The sequence below is a fragment of the Musca autumnalis genome, unplaced genomic scaffold (genome assembly GCF_047663935.1).
Source record: "Musca autumnalis isolate F117 unplaced genomic scaffold, ASM4766393v1 scaffold_3, whole genome shotgun sequence".
Taxonomy (NCBI): domain Eukaryota; kingdom Metazoa; phylum Arthropoda; class Insecta; order Diptera; family Muscidae; genus Musca; species Musca autumnalis.
Window position 1 is genome coordinate 199532055 of NW_027411866.1, and position 21333 is coordinate 199553387.

General features: G+C 37.7%; 1 protein-coding gene across 3 annotated transcripts in view; it reads right to left on the reverse strand.

Moving 5' to 3' along the window:
* Positions 1-1318: 1318 nt before the first annotated feature.
* The window catches only part of LOC141398692 (uncharacterized), a 69043-nt gene continuing 49028 nt past the window's right edge, over positions 1319-21333 (reverse strand). For all 3 annotated transcript variants that reach the window (XM_073976252.1, XM_073976251.1, XM_073976250.1), the window contains exons 2-4: positions 21025-21295; positions 2249-2378; positions 1319-2146 (exon numbers count right to left, since the gene is read on the reverse strand). In XM_073976252.1, coding sequence (XP_073832353.1) covers positions 1780-2146; positions 2249-2378; positions 21025-21082 — 555 coding nt within the window. In that variant the 5' untranslated portion in view covers positions 21083-21295 and the 3' untranslated portion in view covers positions 1319-1779. The remainder of the gene's footprint in view (positions 2147-2248; positions 2379-21024; positions 21296-21333) is intronic.

Sequence of the window (21333 nt, forward strand, 5' to 3'; positions counted from 1 at the left end):
ATCTTTTTAACAAGATTTTTTCAGAGAAATAGGCGTGGATCTTTTTAACAAGATTTTTTCAGAGAAATAGGCGTGGATCTTTTTAACAAGATTTTTTCAGAGAAATAGGCGTGGATCTTTTTAACAAGATTTTTTCAGAGAAATAGGCGTGGATCTCTTTAACAAGATTTTTTCAGAGAAATAGGCGTGGATCTTTTTAACAAGATTTTTTCAGAGAAATAGGCGTGGATCTTTTTAACAAGATTTTTTCAGAGAAATAGGCGTGGATCTTTTTAACAAGATTTTTTCAGAGAAATAGGCGTGGATCTTTTTAACAAGATTTTTTCAGAGAAATAGGCGTGGATCTTTTTAACAAGATTTTTTCAGAGAAATAGGCGTGGATCTTTTTAACAAGATTTTTTCAGAGAAATAGGCGTGGATCTTTTTAACAAGATTTTTTCAGAGAAATAGGCGTGGATCTTTTTAACAAGATTTTTTCAGAGAAATAGGCGTGGATCTTTTTAACAAGATTTTTTCAGAGAAATAGGCGTGGATCTTTTTAACAAGATTTTTTCAGAGAAATAGGCGTGGATCTTTTTAACAAGATTTTTTCAGAGAAATAGGCGTGGATCTTTTTAACAAGATTTTTTCAGAGAAATAGGCGTGGATCTTTTTAATCGATCACCATCATGGGATTTTTTTAACAAGATTTTTCATAATCACTATCAGAGAAATAGGCGTGGATCTTTTTAACAAGATTTTTTCAGAGAAATAGGCGTGGATCTTTTTAATCGATCACCATCATGGGATTTTTTTAACAAGATTTTTCATAATCACTATCAGAGAAATAGGCGTGGATCTTTTTAACAAGATTTTTTCAGAGAAATAGGCGTGGATCTTTTTAATCGATCACTTTTTTTCATCGATCACCATCATGGGATTTTTTTAACAAGATTTTTCATAATCACTATCAGAGAAATAGGCGTGGATCTTTTTAACAAGATTTTTTCATCGATCACCATCAGAGAAATAGGCGTGGATTTTTTTAACAAGATTTTTTCATCGATCACCATCAGAGAAATAGGCGTGAATTTTTTTTAAAAAGATTTTTTCATCGATCACCATCAGAGAAATAGGCGTGGATTTTTTTTAACAAGATTTTTTCATCGATCACCATCTGAGAAATAGGCGTGAATTTTTTTTAACAAGATCTTTTCATCGTTTAACATCAGAGAAATAGGCGTGGATTTTTTTAACAAGATTTTTTCATCGTTTAACATCAGAGAAATAGGCGTGGATTTTTTTAACAATATTTTTAGTTTATAATAAAACTCTCATATTTTTCTATATTTATTTTTTATTTTATTTTATGTTGTTTTTGTCTAATTCTTTATAAATAATATTTTCTCTGTTATGATTAGTTTCTCACAACCAAATTTGTGTAAAGAGTAGGGTGAACAAAGTGTGTGTGTGGATTCTACATATTTCATCTAAAATTACTGGTGTTAAATATTTAAAAAATAGAATAAAATAATATAATAATATGTATTAACAAATATACTTTTGTTTTTGTGATTTGTGGTTCCCTTAGTTACAACAAACTTATTATCTAAGACGAAATCATCAGACGTCAACCTGCAATCGCCTTACGTTCCGTTCAGTCTTCTCGTTTACATTTTTTTCTTCAAAATATCAAAACAAACGAAATGCAAAAATTGCATTTGGCTTCTTTGTTAATCCAGCAATAGCTGCTGCTGCATACAATACATGTCGCTTCTTCTTCTTGTCTTCCTTATCGCCTTAATATCTTTCAATTTCAATGGCCGTCTCATGTTGACTTTTCTCCACCTCATCTTGCCAATGGGTGCGTTTTGGTTTCTTGGCCTTATCCAAATCTGCTTGCAAGTTTAATTCACTGCTTTCAAAAGCCTTATTGATATTACTTTGTAAGTTGCCGCAATTGTGTATGATGGGAGTGGAAACGGAACGTCCTGCTCTGCATACACCCGTTGCTCCTCCTTTTCCATTGCATTCATAAATCGTGGCAATGGATGAACATTTACTTTGTCCATCTATAATTAAATCGCCATCACTTAGAGTTGATGATCTTTTGTCTGATGATCCGCTAGTGGAACCTGTTTCGGAACATTTATCACATTCATGTTTACTGCAAAGAGATAAGGAGAGTGAGAGAGAGAGAGAAATTTAGAATTAAGTATAAATTTTATTTTAAAGTGAATGAGAATTATTTCTTTAGTTCCCAACTTACTTGTTTGATTTCTTACAGGCCACCAGAAATATTAAGACTGTTAGAATGGCAACTGCCGCTAGGACTCCAGAAAGTCCTGCAATCATTGTCATCATTTCGTGGGGTTCGCCATCAGAAGTCACTTTGGTTACTGCAAAGAATACAAATGGAAATGTTTAAATAAATACAAATATCGAAAATATATTTAAATATATCATGAAGTAAATTCCTAAGAAGAAAGGAAGGAAGGCATTTGATTTTAAAGATCGTTTACGAAATCATATAAATTACGACAATGTCAATTTTAATTGATCTCCTTCTGCACAATTAATTCATTCGCAATACAATGTTTAAACAAATGAAACAAAAAATCCCCCTCTTAATACGATACGATTGATCTATAGGCAATTGTGGGTTATAATCTTATCTGCACATTTTATCGTGCATATGTACATATATTTTTCTAGCTACTGTCTGTCACAACATGTGGCATTTTTGACATGCCTAATAAAACTGTAAAATAATAAAAAAAAAACGTTTAAACCTGTCTTCTATTGGCATTGTGCTGCACAAACTTGACTAAGTGTCAAGTTGAAGTTCAACAGCAGTCGTTTGGTGGCAACATTGTGCTGCTAATCCGACAAATTGGCTTTTGCTAATAGACGCGATAATTGGATAAGATTATGCATCCATCACAATAAGAGAAAAAAACAAATGCTGTAATACTTATCTAGCGCTGCTATTGGCGTTTATTTAACAATTTAAAAACAACGAACAATAAACTAATCGAAATAATTGCCTATTAACAGTTTGTATGTATATCTATTATTGTTGTGGGATTTTTTCAAATTTATAATTGTTTGCCAAAATCGTGTATTTTTAATAATTTATCGTTCAATGACTTGTCACAATTGTTATGAATGGATTTTGCAACAATGTAATATCCTAGACAGACAGGCAGCGTTAATTTGCATTGCATGTCTTAATTCAAATTAATTCGTGCATTATGCACATTCTTAATGCACAAAATCAAAGGGATTTTAAACTTAATTTAGGTATTTCAATATGGCAATGCTGTAAAAGAGAGCCCATATTCATGTAGAAGAGAGAGCATATTCATTGCAAACAATAACAAAACAGTTGTTTACCAGCAAACAGCTGTTTCGTAAATGCAGAAACTGTCGTCTGTCAGGTTGAAATTAAATTCCCATCTTAATGCAAGTTAACGCTGCCGTCTGTCTAGGGTATTAATTCAAATTAGTTCGTGCATTATCCACATTCTTAATGCACAAAATCAAACTGAATTTAAAGGGCATTTAGGTATTTCAATGTGGCAATACCGTAGAAGAGAGCACATATACATATGAGGGAGAGATCATATTCATGCTTTGAGACACAAGGAAAAACAAAAAAATACAGAGCAAACAACAACAAAACAGCAATCAGGTGTTTCGTAAATGCAGAAACTGTCGTCTGTCAGGCTAAAATTACATGCACATCTTAATGCAAATTGACGCTGCCGTCTGTCTAGGGCAATGCCTTTCTTTGGTATTGTTGAAGTTACGAAGTTTTTCGGGAATTTCACACACACGACCCGAACGCAACGAAAGAGCACACAAAAGACAGTAAATGTTTTGATTTGTTTTAGTTTTCCAGCATGCGTGTATACAACCTTACTAACACACTGTCAAAAGTTGCCAATATTCAGAATTTTGCGTGCCCTCTTCTTGGTCGGCAGTAGTCTAGGGTATTCGATTTTCGGATTTCAGATCATTTTGTTGGATGTTTTTCAACATAAACTTAAAAAGTACTATGTACATATATGAATGCAAGACTTGCTGCAATTCGAATAAAAGCTAAATTCTTCAACATCAGCTTTATTTGCGCTCATGCACCCACTGAAGAAAAGGACGAACAGACCAAAGATATATTTCAAGAGCGCTTAGAAGAAACATATGACAGTGGCCCTGCCCATGACATTAAAATTGTTCTAGGCGATTTTAATGCCAAAATTGGAAAGGAGAATATCTTTGGCCCAACAGTTGGGAATTTCAGTCTCCACAATGAAACATCTGACAATGGTATGAGGCTGATAGACTTTGCAGCTGCAAAAAACATGGTAGTTAGCAGTACCAGATCATCTCGACATTCATAAGGGCACCTGGCTGTCTCCAGATCAAAGAATAAGTAATCAAATTGATCATGTTGTGATAGATGGAAGACATTCATCGAGCGTGTTGGATGTACGATTGTTCCGAGGCGCAAACATTGATTCGGACCACTATCTTGTTGCAGGAAAGGTACGTACCCGTCTAAACGTTGCAAATAAAGCACGAACAGACACAACGCGGAAGTTGGATATCGATAGGCTGCAAACACAACAGATAGCCACAGCATATTCCACTCAACTAGCCCAATTGCTTAATGAGAACACTCCTTGGCCCGATAACATAACAACACAATGGCAAAAGATTGCCCACTCCATGCAAACGGCCGCAAAATCCAGAGACCTCCATTAAGTCCATATTTACATTAAACAATTTTCCTTTGCGACAATTGTCAGTTTGTCGGTGAGAGAGGGTGTTGAGTGGCAAAGGGTTACCATATGCCTCACCTCTCTCTCTCCATAAAACTGACAGTTGCCGCAAGGAAAATTGCCTAATGCTCGAAATAAAAAAGAGAGTAAAGTAGTAAGAGAATCACAAGATAGTTTGTATCAGCATTCAGTGGTTGTTAGAACTGCTACCAGTAAGCATGTGGCGGGTGTGTGTGGTTTTGTTCAGTGTCCCCACTAAAATTATGCGTACATCCATGCACATGTTTACTTGTCGGCTGCTCAACGACGACTGATTGTTATTCTCATTCTGAGTACACGTATCATGTAGTCACGTTAACGTATATGGATGATCTTGGCTGGCCTAATGTAAATATGGACAAAGGAATTCATGGTATGACCAGGAGTGTCGTGCTGCTACCGAAGAGAAAAATGCGGCATATAGAGCTACTTTACAATCAGCAGCAACGCGTAGCGCACGAGAGAGATATCGGGAGAAAAGGAGAGAAGAGAAACGTATTTTCCGCAAGAAAAAGAGAGAAATGGAAAAGCGGGAGTGTGAAAAAATCGAGATGTACAGGAGCCAGAATGAAGTCCGAAATTTCTACCAAAGAGTGAAACATCAAACAGATGGCTTTGGTACAGGCACATCCTCCTGTAGAAACCAGCAAGGTAATTTGGTAACAGATACAGATAGCGTGCTCAGGATATGGAAGGAACATTTCTCCAATCTGCTGGTATCCAATAGTAGCGAAGACGATGATACCACAGATCCAATCCCAGAAGATGGTATAGAATGTATACCGCCCGGCCAAGATGAGTTAAAAAGAGCAATCAACCGGCTGAAGAATAATAAAGCAGCAGGAGCCGATGGCTTACCAGCCGAGCTGTTTAAAACCAGAGGCGACGCGCTGATAGGGTGTATGCATCAGCTAGTTAGCACCATCTCGCAGGAAGAACACGTACCCGACGATTGGAACCTGAGCATCCTGTGTCCCTTCCACAAGAAAGGAAATAAGGCTGTATGCTCCAACTATAGGGGCATAAGTCTTCTCCCTATTGCCTATAAGATAGTGTCAGGGATATTGTGCGAACGACTAAAGCCTATGGTCAACGAGATAATTGGACCATACCAATGCGGCTTTAGACCTGGCAAGTCCACCATTGACCAGATATTTACCCTGCGGCAAATCCTGGAGAAGACCCAAGAGATGCATCCTTTCGTGTGACCTATTCAAAATTTTGCTGGAAAAGGTAATACGAGATGCAAATGTCAAAAGAAATGACACGATCTACACCAATAGTCACAAGTTACTAGCTTATGCTGATGATATAGACATCATGGGCCGATCAGTAAACGAAGTAACTGATACCTTTATAAAGGTCGAAGGAGAATCTGCTAAAGTGGGTCTGGCGGTAAACGGTGAGAAGACCAAGTTGATGGTGTCGACGCGCAATGCGTCCATTGAGCTCGGACCGACTGTGGAAGTTGGTTTCTATAATATTGAGGTAGTAAAAGACTTCGTCCACCTCGGCACCTCCGTAAACACAACAAACGACGCAGTTTAAAAACAAAGCCACATCTCGTCAAACAAAAATAACGCTCTACAAAACACTGATACTACCCGTGCTGATGTATGGCTCCGAGGCCTGGGTACTTGCGCAAGCAGACATAGCAGTGCTTGGTGTGTTTGAGAGAAAAATTCTTCGAAAGATCTAAGGACCAATCTGCGTTGACGGTGAATATCGACGACGCGTGAACCACGAGCTGTATCTGCTATACAACGACATCAATATTGTTAAACGTATCGAGATGCAGCGATTGCGTTGGCTAGGCCATATCATAAGAATGAGCGATGATGAACCCGCTAAAAAGGCGTATAAATACGGACCGCTTGGCGGTGCAAGCAGAATTGTCAGGCCAAGGAATAGATGGCGCAAACAAGTGGATGATGAGATGAAGAGGCGCGGTATTCCAGAGTGCGAAGCAACAAATAGAGAGGAATGGAGATCTTTTCTTAGTTCGGCATATGGAAAAAATGATCTGTAATGGGCCAGCTAAGTAAGTAAGTAATAGCGTGCAGCGTTGTTGTCGTGCTGTGCTGCTTACAGAATCCATGCTGATGATCGGCAACTTGATAGCTATTTCTAATGCTGGGGAGGACTAAGGCCTCAAGGGTCTTTGCTACGGGCGACAAAAGCGAAATCGGCCTGTACGATTTACTTTTGCTGGCATCCTTACGGGCTTCCGTAGGGGGACCACCCTGCCCACTTTCCAGACTTCGGGAACAATGAGGTTGGATAGCGACAAGTTGAGAACTTTAGTGAGATACTCCACTACCGGCTCATCCAGCTGCTTCAGCATTACCATGGAGATTCCATCAGGGCCCAACGCTTTGGATGATTTAGCGTTCCTGATAGCATTGGCAACATCATCCATTGTAAACTGTGGTGGTTCCTCCTCGGCAGGAAGAGATCTGATGCGACGTAATACTCTTCTCTTCGCCCTGTCACTCTCGGGGTGCTCGACAAACTGTCGATTGAAATATATTGCGCACCTCTTCGGGTCAGTCAACGTAACGTCGCCAAACGTGACTGAGGTCCTATCTTCCCTTCTTCCAGGGTTCGAGAGTGACTTAACCGTTGCCCACAATTCACCTATACCGGCTCCAATGTTGCAACTCTTCAGATGATTTAACCACTTGTTACGCTTATGCTCGCCAACCAGCCTTTTAACTTCCAGTGTCAGCTCCCTGACTCTAGGGTCATTGGGGTTGGCAAGACGAAGCTCATCACGCTCATTTGCTAATCCCGTTGCCTCTGCTGGAAAGTTTGGTCTTACTTCGGGTATTCGACCAGCAGGAATATGGCGAGCGGCAGCAGCAGTGATGATGTCTCGGAACGTTCTTTCAGCTACCCGAATATCAGAAGGATTGGGCAGTTCCCGGCCAATCAGCTTTCTTATGATTGACGAATGTGCGGCGTTCAGAGGTAATGAAATCGGGTGGTCTGCTAATGGAGACAATTATGGGGAGATGGTCTGATCCAAGGGAAATGACGGATTGGCAGGTGACGTCATTTGTCAGACCAGGTGATACGATGGTTATGTCTGGCGAGCTGTGACACTCTCCTCTAATTCTGGTAGGGGCGTCCTCATTGACCGTGCAAAACGTAGAGCTGTCAATCTGCTCAGCCAGCGCTGTACCTCTCTGGTCGTTTCCGAGGGCCGAATGCCAAATATCATGATGCGCATTAAAGTCCCCCAGGACCAGACGATTATGACCTTCCAAAAGCGGGCTAATGTTAGGCACGTAATCTGAGATCAGCTATTTCTCGGCGGGATGTATACTTTCAGCAACTCTATCTCGGCAGTTCCACACCTGACTGCTACCCCCATACATTCCATGTACGGGTCATTAAAGACAGGCTCAAGCGAGATAGGTCTGTATTGGACAGACTGGTGCAATAGGAAAGCTAATCCCCACCTCCATTTCTGGTGCGATCCTTCCTTAACACGTTGTAACCATCGCAACGTCGTAAGCTACAGTTGTTGTTGAGCTTGGTTTCTTGCACCGCAGCGACCTTGATATTCCTCCGACTCATGAAATCTACTATTTCCTTGATCTTACCTCGGAGTCCATTGCAATAAAATTGCAAAAAGGATGCATTTTTCGGGATTGGGACAACAACGACTGGTGTTAAAGGCTGCATGTGCGGTTGTTGTCGAGGGGACTGCGGGGGAGTTTCATAATCAGACGTCGAGGTAGTTTCGTAATCCGATGACGACTCACTGGGGACTGTATTCACACAGCATGCAGCAACATAGTCCCTGTCGTAGTCCCTCACGTGGACAAGTCCAGAGCAGCCCCTTAGATGCACCCACTCCTGACATCTATTGCATATCACCGATGAATGGATGTGGGTGAAGATGCGGATGTGACAAACCGATCACAAATATATTGGTCCTGGGTTTAACTCCGTCTCGGCACGGACCAAAAGGATTCGGAACAAGCATTCCGGGATATGCTGCTCCGAACACAGAAAAACGAAACAAATACAAACATATGTACACTGAGGTGACAGCCGCCGGCCGGAACAATGATGTTGTGTAGTTCCGGGTCAATCCGGTACAAAGAACCCGCTGCCATGGGATTTCTAATTCGAAATATTCTATTTGTAATGCTAATTATTCCATTTAAAATTCGAATTATTCCATTTGGAATTCGAATTATTCCATTTGAAATTCGAAATATTCCATTTGTAGTTCGAATTCTTTCATTTGTAATTCGATTTTTTTTTGACATTCGAGAGTTTTTGTATTGAAATTGAAATCGAAGTTTGTCCTTGCGAGTTCCATTCCATTTTTAATTCGAATTATTATATTTGTAATGCGAATTATTCCATTTAAAATTCGAAATATTCCATTTGTAATTCGAATTATTCAATTTGTAATTCGAATTATTTTATTTGAAATTCGAAAGTTTTTGTATTGAAATTGACATCGAACATTGTTCTTGCAACTCTTCCATGCTTCCTTATATAATGACCCAAAAGCCCTTAAAAAACTTAAGGTGGCCAACTAAAATAACTATCGAAAGGAATGACTTCCAAAATTTGATATAGTTCCAAGAGTAACTATGTCTGTCTATTCTTCCAGGTACCACCTCAGCAAAAGTTCAACACATTTTTTGTAAGACAGTAATTATTTCCCTTCCTGAAATATGGACGCAGAAATTTTCCAATATTTAGGGCCTATCATTGTGACGCTATAATTTGATTTTTATGCTTCCCTCGATAATGGCCCGAATGATTAAAAAATCTCGTTGATAACCATGATTGAGTCAGTGATATAATTACCCCTACAAAAGCCTACAAATTTACGCTCGAAACTACTAAAACTTTTTTTGTCATCTACGAAAATTCTATTAGGGATCTGGTAATACACGAGCACAAACACCTAAACCCACAATTGTTGAGGTGACGGCCCCTGGTCGAAGAGTCAGTCGGGTGCATAGAACCGGCTGCCGGTCCCCACTCTTGTTTTTTGTACAGTCACAGGGTATTTAATTGTCGGCAAAACTTTTGTAAACTATAAATAAAATGTAAACTTTGTACATTTCCGTGTCTCACCTTTTTTAGTAGGAAAACAAAATTTGTTGTTTACTTTTTGGATAGTTGCAAACATGGAATAGCGCTGATTGCATTACATGGTGGACACACCCCTAAATGAGAATGTTTTGAAATTGGTTACGTCACAAGCCAGCATGCGACATCACATTTTTAAAATGAATGACAAGGAAGTTGTTTTTTTTTTTTTTTGTTATTTTAATATTTGTGTTTGTGGAACATCTCTAGACAATGGGAAATGTAATCGTAATTGCTTTGATCCTAACTAAAAGCCCGCTTAAACTTTATTTGCAAATGTATGTTATTACTCGTACATCTCCCAGTAATTACGACAAATTACTATTTGATCATGTGTAGGCAGGCGGCTGTCTGACGACCGTAACTTCTGCTGATCATTACGCCTATAACAGAAAACACATTTAAATATTTTCTTTAAATTGGAAAAACTAAATAGAAAACCAATTGAAGAAGAAAAAACATGTGTTTCTAATTTATTTGCAATTTACAAAAGATGTATTGCAAAACATTTTACTTTTCTTTTTTTTTTGTTGTGGTTGTTACCTCAATGTTCTTACAAACAAAACCCTCATGGATGACGTATTTCGAGATTTTTCTTTGTGGGTCCGTCCCCCCCTTTAAATACATCTGTTTTTTCGTCAACAGTATCAATCTATTTTTTTGCTCAGTTTCTTTTTTGTTTTTGTTTATTTGGTGCAACTTATTTTGTAAACATTCAATTGTTTGTGCGTTCATTATGTCGTTTTTTTTTTTTTGCAATTGTTAATGTTTTGAAAGTTGTTTACCGCCGTCGCGGTCGTTGTTGTTGTGTTAACTTATTGTGCGTTTGTTTAAGACCGGTAATTTTTTTCTCATGGCATTTAAAACTAATCGGATGTCTGGTCACCATATAAGCTAAGTTTTGTATTTGTGTCTTGTTCAAGGTTATTGAACGATGCCGACGCATTTCCGATAGCAAACATGACATCTGGAAATTGCAAAAAACCAGCACCGCCAACCAACCAATCGCCTTAGAACTTTCAAGAAAGTTACATGAACGACCTTGCACATTTTAATTAGTGGGTTAAATGGATTGATTTGAGTCTTATTAAATTTTAAGTGATTTGTTTACATTTTATGGGACATTTTAATAGATTTTTATTTTTTAAAATACTTTGAAAAGAAACGGTTTAGGAGGTGTGGCATTCTGCAGATTTATTAGTTAATTACATTTCATTTATCTCTCAATTCCTTTGTATAGTCACAAATGCCGGAAATTTTTTCAAGTATTTCCCGAATTACTTCTTGTTAAACACTTTGTACCTACGTTTGCGACAATAAACAACTGAGATAATTGTGGGTGTTTCGTACTAATTTGTCAAATATATTATAGGTAGGTAATTTGTTAACAATATTTTTTGGTTTGATCACCACTGCAATAAGGCAGAAATTTTAACAATATTGCGCATATTTTTAACAATATTTAAAAACAATTGTCAAGGCAATAAACGTGGAGTTTTATTAATTTTTTTTCCCAGCATCACTAGGGCCGTAACCGTCGATTTTTATATCCTCTACCTTTAGCCAAACGAGGGTATATACCATTGGTGGGCAAATTGCGAGAGACTCATGTATTTTTTACACTTTGTGTATGAGGCCGAGCATTTCTGCCCAACAGTGGTACATATATACACATTGATACTATCAAAAATGCGCCTCATACAAATAACAGTTTTAGAGTCCAAGTTTGTTTGGACAAAATACGTTTCAGACCATTTTGAGTGGATTTAGTCCTGTCCGTCCGACTGTCTGGCTGGTGCTCACTATAACTCTCGTTCGGGTCAACTGATCACCTCGTAATATTTTCTTTAAACATAGATCAAATTCTAAGAAACCGGTCCACTCCTTTGGGTGTACTTTCCCCATAAAAATTCAATTTTTTTTACTAAAATGGTTTTTGGTTTTAATATCATTAACCCTTAAAAGAAAAGATGTTAAACCTTATGCCAGAACCCGTGACTCGTACAAATTGCCGCTTTTTGGGAGTTTGGTTGGAGTTCGTTGACAAACATCAGACCCAAATAATTTTGGGAATTAATGTTGTTGCGGAAATGAAACTTATTCTCTCAATGCTTATGCCAGCTGTTGTTTGAAATAGGGAAACTCTCTCTCTAGAACAGAGATGAACACGAAGAGAGTATTACTGTATGTTCGTGTATGGTGAGACTTAATTTAAATTAGAGGCCTGTGCATGGCTGCTCTCGAAGTATCATTGACCCAGAGTTCACTACAAATGTGAAAGTCATTCGCCTAATTAATTGCAAGTTATATATATATATATTTTTAAGATAAGACTATTCGTTATTCATACGAAAATAAATTCCGCTCAAAAACAAATATGGCGTGATTTTCAAGCTGTCATAGATTGTTTTGAAATGTGTTTAAAATGTTTCATCAGAACTAAATGATATTCAAAATTGCGAATTGTTTTGATGCAGAATGTGATTTCTGTTCGTTTCATTCATTTACGGACTTTAATGGAGAAGCTCAATGCACTCACTTCTTGATAAACCCTCAGCCAGGGTGATGATTTTTCGACTTATTTTTCTAAAGGAAGTTTTTGCCCTTTAGCAGGAGTGAAGGAATTGTTGAAGTTCGTTTTCCACTCCGATTGAGACACCTCCAAAACATGGTTCTTGCGACGAAAGCCGTGGACCTCGCCCTTTTTTCTGGATTTGCAGGAATCAAATGAAGACATTAGGTGCCAAGTCAAGGCTGTACGGCGGATGAACCATCAATTCCACGTTTAGTCCGGTCAAAAAGGCGCTGATTTGAATCGATGTGTGAGAGCTCTCATTGTCATGGTGCTTTGAAGTGCTTCTTCCATGAACAAATTTTGTTTGATTTGGCTCGCCTTCGAAGACCCACACGGCCCGTTGCTGTTTAGCTTCGGCCTCATACGCATAGATCTAAGATTCGCAGCAGAGTGGTTCAGGAATCGATTCTCCTGACCACAACCCCAATTTCTATATGGTATTCGGTATTAAATATACTGAAACTAAGAAAACAAAAAAATAGGTCAAAATATTGGAAGGTGTGAGCGCGCTCCTAAAGACCATTATTTCGCAATTTTGGAAAATACGTAATTTTTGCAAATTTCTGGAGAAAGAAATAGCTATTTCTCGGAAACTATAACATATATTGTGTTCATTGCTTTTTTTGTTCGGTAGGTAGGATTGTTGTCTTTAAGAAACGTTTCAATGACTTGCCGTAGCGTTTACACGAAGTGAGCTATTTTATTTTTCCGCAGGTACTACATTTTAGTGAAATTCCAACTTTAATGGACTAGAACTTTTAGGGAACAGCTTGGAACAAAGTTCTTTCAGCCCATATATGTATAATTTTTTACACGTCGGTTTACCACTTTTTGAAATTTTTTGAAATTACATAGGTTAAAATTTGTGTTTTTTTTTTAATTTTTACAGTGTTTTATTTAACTTGCTTTGGTCCGTTTAGTTCAAATCTGGTATTTCATTTTTAACACAGTGTTTTTTAATGGTGTTTTATTTAAATTGCATTTCAACTCTTGTAACTCATTTTCCACACAGTTGCAGTTGATCAATTGAACTGAAACTTTGCACACTTTTCAGATTTGGATGACAATACATGAATATGGGCCCAATTGTTCCTACACCCCACATATAGTGGTACCACCCGATTTCAGGTATTTTGAGGATTTTATCTTCATTCTGTAATTTGGCATTTCCAATGATACAGACATTTCTCCACCAAAAATTGTGAACATAGGTCCAGGTTTTGGTATAGCCCCTTATAGCGGTACCACCCTATTTCATGTATTATGACGATTTAATCTTCATTTTGAGGCCGAATTGGCTGTAACTTGGCATTTGGAGTCCCCAATGGTACAGAAACTTCTCCAACAAAAATTGTTGACATAGGTCCAAGTTGTGGTATAGCCCCCATATAGTGGTACCACCCGATTTCAAGGGTTTTAAAGATTTTATCTTCATTTTTAGCCAGAATTGGCTGTAACTTGGCATTTGGAGTTCCCAATGGTACAGAAACTTCCCCACCAACAACTATGGACATTAGTCCAGGTTTTGGTATAGCCTTTATATATCGGTACCAAACGATTTTAGGCATTTTTAAGTTTTTATCTAAATTTTCGCCTAAATTGACTATAAAAAGTTAAAAACAAAAAAATAATTTAAAAAAAATTAAGTTTCAGTGTTTTATTTAGAAATGCACTTAAGACTAGAAAATAATTTGTCGCTTATATATATGTATATAATTGTTCCACAAACATCCCATACGGGACAAGGGAGACTTCTCTCATTTTTCGCTTACCCTCAATAAATAATGCTTGCATTTACATTATAAATGGTGGCACAATTAAACGGCAAGCGTTTTATTTGAGAGATTCCATCATGAGAAAGAATATATTTATTGAGGCTAAGCGAAAAATTATTTTCTAGTCTTAAGCGCATTTCTAAATAAAACACTGAAACTTAATTTTTTAAATTATTTTTTTATTAGACAAACATAAGTCCAAAAATAATTTTGATATTTTTTCCGGGCACCCACAAAGTATGAAGCACACATTTGCAAAAATGAAACAAATTTTCTCATCAGCTGATGTATAACATAGGGAAGGAAACTCTCTCTCTCTCTAGAAGTATCATTGACCCAGAGTTCACTACAAATGTGAAAGCCATTCGCCTAATTGCAAGTTATATATTTTTTAAGATAAGACTATTACTCGTTATTCATACGAAAGTAAATTCCGCTCAAAAACAAATATGGCGTGATTTTCAAGCTGTCATAGATAGTTTGAAATGTGTTTGAAATGTTACATCAGAACGGAATGACATTAAAAATTGCGAATTGTTGTGATGTAGTTGGGAACAGAAATAATATGTTAATGGTTTACTTTTCTAGTCCTGCATTTAAATACCCACTAAGTCTTTAAGCCAGTGGTGGGCAAATTGCGAGAGACTCATGTATTTTTTACACTTTTGTGTATGAGGCCGAGCATTTCTGCCCAACAGTGCTTTAAGCTTACGAGGGTATTTACACTTTCATATGACAGAAAAAAGACAAGTGAAAAAAGTAGAAAAAAGGGACAGAGATATACCCTGTGCGAGATCAAACCTTCATCTATGGATGATATAGAATAGAATACTGGCTATGCAACCAAAATCCTTTTCTCCAATAATTATGTATTAGGCGGGTTTTAGATATTTTGGTCCCTTTTGGGCGTATGAACTTTCCGACAAAAAAATATATGTATTTGTATTAAAGTTCGCAATTGATGCGGAGGAGGTACCTGAAGAATGGGTTGACATACTCTATTTTGGAGTCATTTCAGTTGGCCACCGTAAAACTTAAAGGTTTGGACCAGTATGTCAGAAAACATGGACTTGCCCACGAAAAACATAATATCGCTGTAAACAGAACCACAATGTGTAGCATCGGTATGCTTCTCCAAAGTATTTTCGAACTGCACTAAAATAACATGTTGAACTTTTGTAGGGTTGGTACACTAAGGAGAAGACCTATATGGGTCATTTTCGAAGTTAAACTAAAATTGGACACACTATTACGAAGATCAAATGTTGGACCGAATCGTCTGATCCGTTCGACAGTTATCGTGCACTTCAGCCACTACACATTGCACCATAGCACTGTGGTTCCGCCCGTGGACAAAAATCGAAAAATTCATGTCGACAAATTTGATTGCGATTGAAATAGTCTCTAAACACATTAAATTGTTGTTATCCGGTATTATTTTTTCCAATTTACAGCGGTAATATGCCAAGTTAAGTCGAAGAAGTTGAGATTTGTATGTGGTACCTTAAAAACGAAAAAAAGATCCGCAAAGCATTCGTAGCTTATGAGTGAAATTATACAAAAATTAAGAGGTAAATGTACAATTTCCAAAATGAAACTTATAAAAAAAAAAAAAAAAAAAACAAATTCAAAATTCGTTTTCTAAGTTCTTTAAAAATAAATTCTTTGTAAATTACTTTTTGTGCTATTTACCAGCAAAATCCTCATTACAAACATCCTTTCCCACCCATTATTTTAACAAGGGCATGTCGCGCGAAATATCCGGTTATTTTGTAACCACTGAACAAAAGAGATTGTAACCACTAAAATAAGTAGATACTCGTACTGAGTAGATTCTGACTACTTATTTCAGTGGTTACAAAATAACCAGATATTTCGCGCGACATGCCCTTTTGTTAAAATAATGGGTGGGAAAGGAGGTTTGTAATGAGGATTTTTGCTGGGTTTTAATATCATTGCTATAAATTTATGTTGAGTTTTACTAATGTTGGCCCAGTAAGGGCAAGTCCATATTTTTTAAAAATACAGGGGAAAGTCTCTAGTTTACGAAAAAAAGAAAACCAGCTGCCACCATCTGCCACCCTGTAAGTTATTCCCCTTATACCACGCCTGTAAAATCGCCAAAATGCCGAAAATCGGGAGGTACGTTTATATGGGAGCTATACTGAAACGTGGACCTATATTGAGCATTTTTTGCAATGAACTTAAAATGCAAAATTACAGCCAAATCGGTTGGAAAATTTTGATAAAATCGCCAAAATACCGAATATCGGGAGGTACGTTTATATGGGAGCTGTACCCAAACTTGGACCTATATTGAAAATTTTTTGCATGGACGTATGATCTTCCTCCGAAGTCAAAATATAAAATTACAGCCAACTCGGTTAGAAAGTCTGGCTAAAATCGTCAAAATACCGAATATAGGGAGGTACGTTTATATGGGAGCTATACCTAAACGTGGACCTATATTGAATATTTCTTGCAAGCTGGTATATTGTTCCCTCAGAACACAAATGCAAAATTACAGCAAAATCGACTGGAAAATTTGGCTAAAATTGTCAAAATATGAAAAATCGGGGGGTATCTTTATATGGGGACTACACCCAAATGTGGACCTACATCCATTAAATTTGTTTTTCTCCCTTTCGTTAAGTCGATTAGAACTATTTTTGGCACTCCTATCCATACAAGCGGGACCACTGTGCATAGGTGTTTTTTTACACCTTTCGGGCCATTTTCTCAGGAAGTATGGACTAGCCCCTGAAAAAACTTGTACCGTTGTGATGAGGGCAGCAAATTCAAGTTGCTACAACAAAAACCAAACCGATTTGTGAGCAGCTTTTAAACTGCACTTTTTCGAAATTGTGTGTGGGTGGTACCCGAAGTCGTGTACCAATATAGTCCATATTTGAACCTAAAATATATCTCGCAGAAATATTGCAATGTGTAAAGCATGGACCAATAGGTCACTGCATTCCAGAGTTATAGTGGACACCATTTTAGCACAAAGTTTTGAACTTTTGTGGGGGAGGTACCCAAAGGTGTGGGCCGATAACATCCATCTTCGAACTTTAACTAAGTTTGGTCAAAATATTACGAAGTCCATATTTTTGACCTAATCGGTTGATCCGTTCGAAAGTATCGTGCGCTGCATAGGAGCCATAAGGGGTTTTAACAACTTTTGGACCAATTTTTCAGGAAGTATGGACCTGCCCCTGAAAAAAACTTGTACCGTCGTATTGGGGGCAGCGAATACAAGTTGTTGCAAAAAGAATAAAAGCTATTCGAGATCAGGCCTTAAACTGTACTTTTCTGAAATTTTTGGTGATAGTTACCCGAAGCAGTGGACAGATATTGACCATATCCGAACCTCATGTTCTCTCCGAGGATCGCATTCAGACGATAGTTGTTTATGTCATCTGCGACTGCATCTGTGTGAGTGATATTCAAACCTGTTTGATAGGTTTGCTGATCTAGGGGTTATCTCTTGTAATATTGAACCTCTCTTTCTAGATAAAGAAGATCCCTCCTGAGATGGATTCCTATCCACCATGTGGTGATTAGGATGGCTCTCACGGTAAAATATGAGGAAGCACTGCAACGAGAGCATGCCATTGTGTTACTTTAATTGTAGCTTCTTTGTCTCCTCATGAAGACGAACCACTGAAGACATGAGAATGCACTCTGGTGCAGTTCTCAGGGCGGCATTCTGACAGGTTTGAATATTTTTTTTTTCATCCCGTTACACATATATTCACGGACCACACTGGCTCGCATAGCTTGCAGCAGACCGTCCAATCACGTTATATCGTCGGTGTCATGCTTAAGTGTTCCATACGCCATTTGCCCGTTTTGAGATAATCGAATTTTAATGTTTTGCGTCACAACTGTGTGGAGCTGACTAAAGCAAATATTTATATATTTGACTTAAAATATTAATAATAGTATATAGAACATATTTGCAAAAATTTAGAGGAATATGTATTGGAATATAAAATTTATAGGGATTTTTAAAAAAAAGAATTTTTGTCGGTTTGTTCCATATTCGCACTTATGACACAAATGTGAAATATTGTTAATCACATGGAACAAAGTGACAAAAAAATGTTCCATCTTTGCCTCAATAAATTAAATACTTCTAAATCGAAAATTAAAATTCTGATTTTTGAAATGTGTTTTTAAACTTGTAAGTTTTTAAAATATTAATTTCATAACTGAAAAAAGTTTATGCTTTCCCGTCGATGCGTGGATATCTCGGAAACTAGAGCATATAGAAGAAAGCCGACTAGAAATTCAGAAAGAGCGTACCGGAAAACCCTAGAAACCACCTGTATCTCAAAAAGTCAAAAATGGCGTATGGAACACTTAAGCGTGACACCGACGATATGTCGTCAACAAGGTTTCATTAGCTGCCTGCTAGGGACTTGAGGACCTTGCTACTACATATCAGCTTGTCGTCGATAGCTGGACATGGGCGAAGAACGTAAACATGCTGCCGAGTGCTGCGTTGCTTACGGAACCCATGCTATTTCTGACGCTGGAGAGGAATAAAGCCTCAAGGGTATTTGCCAGGGGCGACAACCGCGAAATCGGTTTGTACGATTCACATCTGCTGGCATTCTTGCCTGGCTTCAGTAGCGGAAACACCCTGCCCATTTCCCATACTTCTGGAACGATGTGGGTGGCTAACGACAGGTTGAGAACTTTGGTAAGATACTCGACTTCCGGCTCATCCTGTTGTTTCAGCATTACCATAAATATTCGACCGTATGCCAACGCTTTGGATGATTTAGCGAATTGTGGTGGTTCCTTTTCGGCTGGAAGAGATCTAATGCGACGTAATACCCTTCTCTTCGCCCTATAATACCCAATGTTGCTACTCTTCAGATGATTTAGACATTTGTTCCGCGTATGCTCACCAACCAACATGTTAACTTCCAGTGTCAGCTCCCTGACTCTGGGGTCATTTTGGTTGGCTCAACGATGCTCATCACGTTTATTTGCTAATCCCGTAGTCAATGCTGGGAAATTTGGTCTCACTTCGAGTATTCGACCAGGCGATATTTAGCGAGCGGCTACAGCGGTGATAAAATATCTCACTTCGTGTAAATGCTACGGTAATTTATTGAAACGGTTCTTAAAGATAACAATCCTGCCTAACTAACAAAAAACAATGAATCTTGTACCGTCGTATGGGGGAGTGAATACAAGTTGCTTCAAAAGTTATCGTACGTACAAATTTTCCGAACATTTCTGAACTTTTGTGGGGGAGGTACCGGAAGGAGTGGACCGATATAACCCATCTTCGAACTTAAACTAAATTTGGATAAAATATTACGAAAGCCAAATTTTGGAACTCTCGGTTCATCCGTTCGAGAGTTATCGTGCGCTCCAGCCAGCCAGAGAGACAGACGGACGGACATTGCTCAATCGACTCCAAATTGTCTGAAACACATTTCGTCCAAACATACTTGGGGTCTAAACCATTATTTCGATGAGGTACATTTTGCCCGTATGAAAGTGTATATACACTCGTTAGCATAAATGCTGAGGGTATAAAAATAGTCGTCTTAAGGAGCGGGTCACGTCCACACCTCCCAATATCTTGACCTAATTTTTAGGTTTCCTTAGTCTCAATAAGTTTACTGTTGAATCCCATATGGAAATAAACAATCTGCGAGGACAAAAAATTGGGGTTTTGGCCAGGAAAATCTATTTCTGAACCACTGTGCGCCGTGGGATTATACCGTCCGTCCGTATGTCTGGCTGGAGTGAAATCTACCGATTTGTTCTAAACAATGCACTTCGTAATAATTTGTCCAAATTTAGATAAAGTTCGATGATAGGTCATATCGACCCATTCTCTGTGGTACCTGGCCCAAAAGCTCTAAAAACCACTGCGGTACCCACTAAAATGATTGATGAGAAAGATATTTTATGCATTGAATATCCAATTTTGGCATTGTAAAATGTTTTTAAATGTACATTCAGTTCCTAGAAGGTCTATATCGAAGGACACTTTCGAGTACATCCCTCCCAAAAGATCAACTCAGTTTAAGAACTGTTCGAGAATCGTTTTAAAAACTGTTATCGAAGTTGGTCTCTTGGTTAGCCTGTTCACAACAGAGGACAAAAACAGATTTAAAAAAACCTACGGTGCTAAACTGAAATGTCTGGTGAAGTAACTTACAATTGCACCATTGTTGCATCTAAGTGTTACTCAAAGCAGTTAAAAATAATTTTCGTTTCAAAAATCACAAAATTATGAAATTTAATTAATTACGGATAAAATATTCATACTCATCTTTCTATGTAGAACCTTCCAGACTAAAAGAAAAAAACTTTCCATTTTAGAAAATTGAATTTTAATAGAAAATATGCAATATGCATTAATTTAATGCATCAGCGTCACGTCATACCATATAAAACGCATTGCAAATCAAGTGACGATTTTCTCACTTGCCGTTATTAGACAATTCTAATAAATAATACAATATAAATAAACTTATATAGTTAATTGTTCGTTATTATCACATCATATTGTATGTGGATTTATTTCTCGCCTGCCGGCAAAGTATGTAATTTTTGTATGGGAGCCGAGTTTGTAATTAAAATGTCATGGAAAATTAAAAATCAAATTATTTTCGAGTGCAAAAGAAGAAATACACCCCTATGGCTTGAATACAAATTAAGATTATTGCAAAAAGTAAACAGAAGAAGGAATGGGAAGAATTTTTGAATTACTTACTCGAATCTTCTATGACGAAACGTTTGGCATTCAAGGCATTTCCATATGAAGTGTCCATAGTCCAAAGTTGTAATAGGTACGTAATATGTATGTAGATGTAAGTTCAGTTTACAATCCTGTTTTTTGATCTTCCTCAATGGAGGTGTTGTTAATGGTTGCACAGTTTAATGTCTTCTAATTGCAAATTTATACAGGGTTGATGGTTTTAAAAGCCAGACTTGGACTACTCATGGTGTGTGTGGTAGATGAAGGAAGGGATTACGGAGGCGACCTGTAAAAAATAAACAATATTTTTTTGCTTTAGTTTTT